Source organism: Anopheles darlingi, chromosome 3, assembly GCF_943734745.1.
Source record: "Anopheles darlingi chromosome 3, idAnoDarlMG_H_01, whole genome shotgun sequence".
NCBI lineage: Eukaryota > Metazoa > Arthropoda > Insecta > Diptera > Culicidae > Anopheles > Anopheles darlingi.
Window position 1 is genome coordinate 45,385,939 of NC_064875.1, and position 10,000 is coordinate 45,395,938.

Genomic DNA, 10,000 nt, shown 5'->3' on the forward strand with positions numbered 1-10,000 from the left:
GGTCAGACGGTGTTCGTCCTCGTTCTCGAATGCCCGAAGGTCGAACACTACCACCACCACCACCGCTGCTGCTGCAACTGCTGCACGTCCGGTCGGAGTCCGCTTGCAATGCCAATGCAAAACGACGACGACGAACTCCTCAGAAGCTCAGTGATTAAAGCCCAAAGGGCCCACTAGCACCGGGAGCGCCCCTCGCAAAGGGCGAGTGGCGAGAGTGGTGGTAGTAGTAGTGCAAACCGGGAAACTTTCAAATTGAATTTCCGGATCATTCGCTTACCGTCGGGTTTGTGGCCGTCGGTGACTTGCTTCGTTCTTCGTTCGCTCCACACCGACGTGGGCTAATCTAACGGGGCAAAGGAAAGGAAGAGCGAACGAACAACCTATTGCTGCATTTTCTTTTTGCGTCTTTTCCTTTTTTTCTATCATGTCACTAACCCACCAGCCCAACGACGTCGACAATACAGCCACCCTTTCTGCTGCATTGATGCCACATCCTCCTCTGGTCCACTGTTTGCCTCCAGGGAGTGAGGAGGGAGTTAAATAAGAATTTACAATTTCTGCTGCCGTGCATCGTCTTCTCGTCTTGCAGCAAAGTTATTGTCCGCCTGATGATGATGATGATGGTGAAGATATTCAATCAAGGGACAACTTTAATCATATTACATTCTAAGCGAAGGAAACTCCTTCAGAACGCTGCTCGCTATCGGTAGCTGGTTTTATTTATTTAAATTTAAAACTCGAAAACTTGCCTCTCGTGTCCATCACTAGACTATGCCCATCACTAGGCCTTCTGCTCGATCAGCAAACACCAAGGTGTTGCGGTGCCGGTCCTGCTCCTGCATACGCCGATGTTTATCCAGGCAAATGGTTCATTACTTTCGCCTCGACACAACCCATTACACAGGACGAGGTTCCGCTTCCGGTGGTGGAGTGGCCCTCACGGACACACAGGGACGCTCGACTACTGATATTGACACCTCATGCACCTCATGCACGCCATGCACGCCATGCTTTGGAGGGGCCGGTAAATTGAAACCTGCATCATCCTCTATCCCCCGAGTGTCCTTCAAGGACCACGGCCTGCATGCCGAGCTCGTGTGGCCATCAACACACACACACACACACACATACACCGAGAGATGCCAACGATTAGAGGGCAGAGTGCACGCTCTCTCCCTCTCTGGCATGGCTGTTCATTGTTTGCACAGGCAAACAAATCCAGGCAGGCCTTGATAAAATATTCAGCCAATAGCCAGTGTCCTCCATATGATGCTGGTACTGCTGCTGCTGCTGCTACTGCTGATGGTGATGCTCCCGGTTGGCACTTTGTAACCATAATGGGAAGCTTGGGACTTTAGCCTGTAAGTGCATCGAGTACGAGAGAGAGAGACAGAAGAGAGAGGCTTTTGTGAGGGGGCGGGAGGGGGGGGGGGTCACAAATCCTGTTGCACGGCTCGCCGGTCCGGTGTTGGGGCATGCTGGTCCATCCACCACAGTATGCTCTTTGATGTTTGGCGACGGCTTTCATCTACCACCGTTCGCGGGTGCCCATGTGTGCGTTCCTTGTGCGTTCAAGGTTTCCTTCCTTGTCGTCGCTTTCCCCTCTCTCCATCACCGTGTGTCATTTGCACAAGATGCAGATGCTTTAGTTCTAGTCGCACTCTCGCGTCGCCATCTCGTGATCCTGTAGGACATCAAAGGGCAAAGGGTGGTCTCGCTGTATGTAAGTCCGCACAAAGTTGCTCCACACACTGGGGGGGGACTTACTCCTGGACATACAAACACACACACACACAAATCATATGCGTCACGGGCTGCAGCCTGTGAATTGCTTGGCAAGTTGTCTTTTGGGACGAATTTGGAAACTGCTTTTCCTGCTGGTGCTGGTCGTTGCAGCGGAAATGGTGGAAATATGTTTTTGGGTCGGAAAGAGCTGGACCACCTAGTGACACAACCACCAGCACCAGCACGCTCCAAAACAGTGAAAAGAATCGTTTGGTGAAAGCCGAATGGAAAAAAGGGCGGAAAGGCAAACACTTGGTGCGCTGGTGCACCTCCCAAGGTGACAGCATAGATTGAAATGTCCTCTTAAGTGAGTTTATCACGCTACAAAGCTTGTGCGACATTTGCTCCTCCGGTTTTGCTGAAGCATACTGGAAATCCTCGAAGCTGCCGACCACCTGCATCTCGAGTGGATGCAGGATATTACATTTTACCGGGCGTTATCCGCTTCCCGTGGCCCGAGTCGCGGTGCTTTCCAGGTGCGGTGTGCAATGCAGGCAATGCTCTTCGAAATGCAATTCTGCTACCTTGTTGAGGTATTTCTAACAACAACAACAAAAAAAGAAACATCAAAATCATAATTCCAGCGAAATTTTACGTCCTTCAGTGTGGCCGGGAAAAATAATATTCTTCCTGCCAACGCCACAACCGCTCAACGGTGCTTTTGAATTGGATTTCATAGAAAAGCTAGTACCGCATTTTCCCTTTTTGCAAGCGGTGCTTTCTGGCGAATTTCCGGCGCTTTGAAACTCTCGAGGGGGAAGTGTATTTAGTTGCAACCGAGCGTACTGGTGAAAATTTAAAAAAAAAACAAACACATGCTACATGCACTATGCTCCCTCGGAGCTCTGAAGCTTTCATTTTCCCTTCGGAGGATCGGAATCGAATATCATGTGAATACCGTGAAGCGATAGTTCCAGAAGAGCAGATTTCCCTCGTTCAATGTACCGCTTCATCGTACACAGTATTTGATTGGTCGGAAATAACCTCGGAAAAAAGTGTAGAGATATGTTTCGTAACCAAAATGAATTCGAAAAATTAGAGTTTATTGAGAACGATTCAGTTTGTTGCTGCACAAAACTACGATCTGATCCAATCATTGCATCCTGCTACCACGATGCTCAATATTTCGATAGCGCATACTATTACAGCGCATTTCATTAAGGATTAATCCAAATCAATTGGAGTTGCAAACCCGCCTCATCTCGAGCACGCGAAGAACAACTCAATAACTCATTCAACAACTCGCCTCTCACGAAGTGCCCACCTCACGAATCATATGTTTCTCTTTTCATTTCGCTTCGTTAATGATCGAAAAGCAATAGATCACGATGGGAGAAAGAGAAGTGAGCTCTTTCGTGCTAAGGGAGGGATTTTTTGGGGCTGCAAAATCGGTGGCTCTTGGCCGTCAATAGCCACCAAACAACCATCAACGAAATGAACAACAAGCGGACAGCAGCAGCAGCAATCGCCACTCTTCTGAAATAGCCAATGTATAGCCACCTTGTCGGCCAGGACTGTGGCAAAAAAAAAACAAACATGTGCACCAATACAATGTGTGCAATGCCATTCCAGTGGGAGTGTTAGGAGTGCCGCAACGCAACGCATCACCGCTATCGGGCACATGATTGAATGCCAGTTCGCGCCGTACCGTTGCGGCATCGTGTCGTGCAAAAGTGCAACAAACGCTGGAACGGTGAAAAGGAAAATGGCAAAATTCCTACCAACCCACCACGTTGGAAGCAGCAACGGACAAAAGGAGATGGGGAACTCATGCAGCTTCCTGCTGCTGCTGCCGCTGCTGTTGGCTGCTGGCACGAAATCACTCAACCGAACCGCGGACATGGCCGTAGCCGGCTCAATCGAGTGACTGAGTTTCATATTCCGTGATTTTTCACGCACTTCCCTTACCACACCGTACCCTTTCCACTGGACCACTGTACTGTGTAAGCCCGTACCGTTCGTTGCTCTGAACACCGAACTCGTTTCCGGCTCCAGGATGCATCGGATGCAGGGCAAAAACTATTTGCATTTTTAATTAAGTTTCTCTTCGAAGCCACACTCTCTCTCGCGCTCTCGTTCTCGTTGTTTTCCAAGGAGCCCAACGGAAGGGGGCCCTTACTCTGCCCCACCCCCAAAACCAACAGATCACCAATGCAACAGCATTGGTCGACGGCGGAAAAAAGCGCTCCGCAAAAAGCACCAAGCTGTTTGGTTTTGTTCGCTCCTTTTTTGTTGTTGCAATTTCGTTGGTTGGTTTTTTCAAGGGGCTGGAGGGAGTCCGAGTCCGGTCCGGTAAATCTGCAAAACTCCTGGTCCAGGCGGTGGCCAAGCGGCAGATTTGTTTATTCACCTGAAAAGTGCAATTTAAGCGATTTGTTTTAATTTCATTATATCCGGACGCCAGTTTAGTGTATGTGTTGCCCCCGGAAAGTGTTCTGAGCTGATGAGAAGACCACAACTAGCAGGAGCGAAAGAGAGAGAGAGCTGCATAGACGATGGAGGCGCCTCCACCTTTGTTGTTGTTTGTGGAATGAGGAAAAACAGTATGTTTTACACTCTACGACCACGATCAGCCGGCAGCGGTGTGCAGCGTGCAACATTATTTCACAATAAAAACTCACTCCCTAGCATCATGATTTACGGATGGTGTGGATCCAAAGATCCGGTTTGCCGCTAACGGTGGCCTCGTTAGGGTAGAACGGAGCAACATTGATAGTTAGTTAGACAGGTGGCTTTGCAATGCACAAAAAACCCGCCCCACTAGCCAGCTAGCTAGCAAGCTTTCGGCAAAATGGAGGCGAAAATGCACCGAAAAATGATTCCCACTCGGGGGTGGTGGTGTCCTAGATTTTCGAAGCGAACCGTTTTTTTCCCAGCAGTCCAGCAGCTACACATATTTGGTTTTTGCTTTGGCACGCTATAGTGGGCTAGTAGTAACACAATTTAATAATCGTTACTCAGATCGTGCATCCAGCATCCGGAAGGGGAAAACAAAAAATTTAAGGAAAATGCAGAAAAGCACCACCGCCTGGTGCGAAATATATGAGCCCTGGAAGCACTAGAATAACCGTATATGTGTGTGTGTTTGTGCGCTGCATAAGCAGAATGCGGAAGAGCATTTTTTGCATTCGCATCAGCTCTGGTTAGGCCATTTCTTGCTTCCGCAGCTGGTGCTCAAACACACGAGGCCACTACCGAGCGCATAATATGCGGTGTACCGTATGAACAAGAACAAGACCCTTGCTAGCAGCAGCTGTGCACACAAGCGCACACCTTCGCGTTACGCCGGAAAATTTCTCTCTCAGAAGCGGTAGACAAAACAGTAGAGCAGCGCGGCGGTACGTGGTGCCAGCTTACATCCTAATTTTCAACCTCGTTAGGAAGCATCCGGCGCGTTCTGTGGCTGGCAAAGCAAGAGCGAGAGAGAGAGAATGTGAGCAGGTAAGCGTGTGGTTGCCGCATTTTCTTTTTTTTTTTGCCGCCAAACTTAGTAACGGCCATTGGGTTTTGGTGTGCCTTCACGGGTCGAAGTGTACGGTGGTGGCTGCAGCGAACCGAGCTTGTGTTTGTTCGCAGCAATGGTGCCGGGCTGCCTCGCGAACCAGGTAGTGTTTGCCCCGAAAGATGGCCTCTCGATTGGCCGTCGTTTGTCGACTATTTTCATCTTGGTTTTTTTCCCCGGCTTGCTTTGACTCTCTCTCTCTCTCTGTTTCTGGTTCAATTATTGTGGTACCTTCAGTGTCGGAACCGTCGGATGTAGCAAGCGTGAACGTGTAGCTTCATCGTGGCATAATGGTGATGCTGATGCTGCTGCTGCTGCTGCTGCTGATGGTGTTACTGGCGTTAACTACACACGTGGAAAATTGGACACGTAAATGATACGAGCGGCCAGACCGTAAGAAAGGGCTCATTTCAAGGCGCCAAAGTAGCTCGTTGAACGGTTTTCATTAGCCGGAGCCGAAGCCGTGGTCGCATTGTGTGTGTGTGTGTGTGTGTGTGTGTGTGTCTGCCACGTTACGCCTTGAGCTCGGCAACGACATCACAGGGAAGGTGAAGATGAATTTCCGGTACGTGCTCGACGTGCCCGGAGGGCCACACCATTGCGAAAACTAATTGCGAAGTGAAAAGTTTACCGAGATTCAGCTCGCTACGGGAATCTCTGATCTTCTCTGATCTTCTCTGATCTTCTTTCGGAATTGGATTCGATGGATGGATTTGCCGTGACCCGGAGAGCAGAGAGTGGGGTCGATCTCATCAATTTGCATTAATCTTGTGGCGCGGTTCTTGCGCGCGTCTCTTGTTTGCAACAACAGCAGCAAAAATCGCTCGACGATGCAAAGCTTTTTGCAAGGTTTCGGTTCCGGTTCCGTTGGTGTTGGCGCAGCGTGAAAGTTCCCGTGATGTGTCTCGTCTAGTATTTTAGTTTCGGTGGTCGCTGGTCGGGGGTCGGTGCCCGTGATTTCACCCCCAACAGGCGAATTGGATCGGCAAACAATCGGATTACAGTAATTGCTCCGCTCTCTCTCTCTTCGCTCTCTTCGGTCTCTTCTTCGCTCTCTCTGTTTGACTACTGAAGTTGAGACCCATGGTCCCGGAGTTCGCCGGTGGTCCTTGCTGCCAGTTTGCAGTGAGTTGTGGTTAATTAAGTTGATTGAATGTTGCAGATCGAAGCCAGGAAGCCGTGCAAGTGGCCTCACTGCTAGAAGCGACACACACACACACACACACATACACTGTGCGCCACAACGGCCACAGCCATTACGTCGTGAGTAGCCAGAAGTCGCTGCTGTATGGTGCTGCTGCTGCTGGTGCCGGTTGATGATGGTGTTGGATGGTTGTTGGATGGAGTGGTGTAGTGTTAGCCCCTTTTGCTCTTAATTACGTACATAATTCGATGCCAGCTTGTCGGTTCGTGTTTCGGGCTGTTTGAAATGTTTATTTTACACCCTTGAGGCAGGCGGGCTGGCAGGGACGGGGGATGCTCGAGTAAAACGATATGATCAAGCACACCGGACCGACGATATTCGTCCTCGTAAAGGCTGCTGCTGGCTTCCTGGCTGGCTTGTTTGTCAGTCCCGTCGGTCTCGAACACGGTGTTCGAGTGTGGAATGAAAAGAGGGGTTTGGGAGGGCTTGCGGGCCGATTAAGTTTCTTGAAAATTAAGCCACAACGTGTGCGTGTGTGTGAGTGTGTGTTGTAACCTGGTGTGGTGTTCGGAGTGGAGTTCATTAGGCCGGAAACTCGGTCTCGATTTGTTATGCTAAGGGATGAACTGTAGGAAGAGGGGGACTTGTTCATAGTATTCGTTTCCATTTACCATTTAGTATCTGCTAACCTGTTTGCACTGGAATCCAATGATCAATTTAAAGCCAAACCGTAACGCTGGAATTCGTTCAATGTCCTAAACGAACAAGAACGAACGAATCTATGACCACAATTTCTACAAAATACTTTAACATCACTCTCACAATTGTTCCTTTCCAGCACACGGAAACATCGTTCGGCGATACGGAGGAAGCATCCCCAGGACCAGCCGGGCAGCTCCCATCCACCATTGACTTTGTTGTGGAACCGGAGGCGGACCATCGGATGCGGCACCAGCGCTTCATCCGCCAGCAGCTGCACGAACTGGAGGTGAAACAATCGGTCCTGAAGCGACAACTGAACGAACTGCACGGTCACCGGCTGGCGGATCGATTGCGGAGCGTCGAGGTCGAGCAGCGCCGTCTGGCCAGTGCCGGTTTCAACGTAAGCCGTCAGGTGGCCTCACTGGACAAGCTGCACGGTTCGATGCTCGAGCTGCTCGAGGACGTCGAAGCGATGCAAACCAAATTCGACAAGACGGTTCCGGATTTGAGGCGCGAAATCGCCAAAGTCGAGTACAGCGTGGCTCAGGTCGTCTCGGAGCAAGGTCTGGTACGGGAGGAAGTCCACAACACGGCTCGCAGCGTACAGGCGATGGCGGTTAGTGTGAGTGCATTGCAGGAAGAACGGAGCACCGTACGCCAGCTACAGACGGAATTGCGCGCGTTGAAGGAGGATGTGGCGCGTGTCCGTTCCGCCACCCAGCTGCACCGTGAGATGGCCCACAATCGGCTCGAGAAGGTAAGCGATGGCATAATTTGAAAAATGAAAACGCTCGCACTTTGATAGCCAATATGTTATCGAGCGAGCATAAGCGCTTGTAGCGAGATGAATATCTATAGCTTGGTGCGATTCGACGGCGGTACCAGGAACCCTCCGAAGGTCATAAATTATTTCCTGTACCAGCAATCGAAACAGAAGGCTGGGCTGGCCTCTGAAGGCCTCTCTTTTTTTGTTGTTGTGAAAAATGGTCGCTTCCCGATGAAATAGAACAATCCAATTGCTTTCGAGGCATAAGCCGCACGATCCGATGCCATTCCATCATCGCATGCATTGGCCGGCAGCTAAATGGAACCATTCTATGCAGTTGCACCGTTCGTGACCACCATCGTTGGTACCATCGTCGAGCGAAATGCATTGCAGCTCCGATGGAGAGATGGGATGAGGTGGATCTTATAAAAAAGCTTTTCCCAAAAACCCATTTTCAACCATTTTGACGCTCCGTTGGACACATTCATTAGCTCGTGGCACCTACTGGTCCCCTTCCGAAAAATTCCATTCTACAACGATGTAATCCCCGCGTACAGAGCCCGCGACCGTCGGATAACGTTATGTCTCTAAGTTCGTTGATTTATTGGCCCATCACAAGCGTCCCGCGTATCGCTTCTCTCTAGGGATCGCCCCATGGGCACTCTGGGACATTCCGGCGCTCCCGGGGAGGTGGGACAATCCCCCGCCCCACGGTGCCATACGTCAGCCATCGATCAGCCGCTAGCGCCCGATCCAAGCGAAAGCGAACAGTTGACAAGCGTGAAATTTAAATTACCTGCAGCACGCTCGCGGGCTCACACACACAGAGACACACGGTAGTGTGTGCCTTCAGCCTGCTTCGATGACACATTCGGTGGAACGTTCTTCCCGCTTCCCACTGACGACAGCAGCCGTGACAGCAGCTCCCAGCGGCAGCAGTTCACTTCGGCTTCACTTTAGAAACAATCTCAACACCACGTGCACCATGAGAGAGAGAGCGAGGGGAGTGTTATCGAGCGAATTTGGCATATTTCTACATTTTTCTATCCCCTCGTGGCACCCCCTCGCCCGGGGGAATGGTTTTTGTTCACCGAAAACGCATGATGGAGGCGCATGGTGAGTCTCCGGTACGATTTGGCTGCGTACAATACTGTGTGCGTGCGTGTGCTCGCCAGGGTGCTCGCCTCAATCCATCGATGGCCATGGTAACCATGGGAATTCAACATTTGGAGCGCACGCACCAATTTGCATTACTATTCGCGATGTAATGCAACGTCCCTGAAGGGGCATCGCGTTCGCCCGATTCGCGGGAATAGCAACTACGCTCGCAGCATTGCAGCGCACTTGCCAATGGCTCTCGGGCACGCCCGGTGACCGGCCAGAGAACATAACATTCAATTACTGAAACAGCGACCAGGCAGCAACACTGGCAGCAAACGAGTTAGGATGCAGAGTGCATATATGTGTGTGTGTGTGTGCGATGTTGATGTTAGAGGTTGATGGCATTCCGCGCCATGCCATGCCATGCCATGCCATACCATTCTCAAAACACCCTCCCCGGCCCAGGCTGACTGAATGTTGTCCATCAGCGAGCACGAACTAATTGAAATGGACGCTCACTCGCTCAACCCCATTTATTGTAATTATCTCGCACTTTCGGCCCCCACGACACGACCCCTTGACGATGTGAAATCATATTTACTGCCCGCGCGTCCGAGCTACGTGGCAATGAGTAGTAATGTAATTAGACAAACATTATCATAATTCTCGACTGCATCGTTTCGATCGTGCGATAGTGCGCCCAGAGTGCCTGAATAGGCATGTTCCGTTGCCACTAATCATCGAGCAGCAGCACCAGCAACATGGCGCCCAACGATAACACCAGGCATCGATTGCCCCAAAACACGTTTTAGGCACCGGACGAGTTTAATTGAATTGCGATTGCGGTTGGTGGTGGTGGTGCTGACGAAACGAAAGGTGAAGAGGGTGGTTAATGCTGCGGTAATGGTGATTGCTTTTCCCGGGGAAAACATCCCCCTTCCCCCACGGGGCTACCAGTGCTCGCTTCAATTCGCTTCCTGGACCTCTTGAACGTCTCAAC

The 10,000-nt window shown here is 50.7% G+C and overlaps 1 protein-coding gene across 1 annotated transcript in view; it reads left to right on the forward strand.

The window, feature by feature from the left end:
- LOC125954591 (protein scabrous) overlaps positions 1-10,000 on the forward strand; it is a 48,560-nt gene that overhangs the window by 28,640 nt on the left and 9,920 nt on the right. Inside the window, exon 3 of the mRNA XM_049685035.1 lies at positions 7,270-7,890. Coding sequence (XP_049540992.1) covers positions 7,270-7,890 — 621 coding nt within the window. The remainder of the gene's footprint in view (positions 1-7,269; positions 7,891-10,000) is intronic.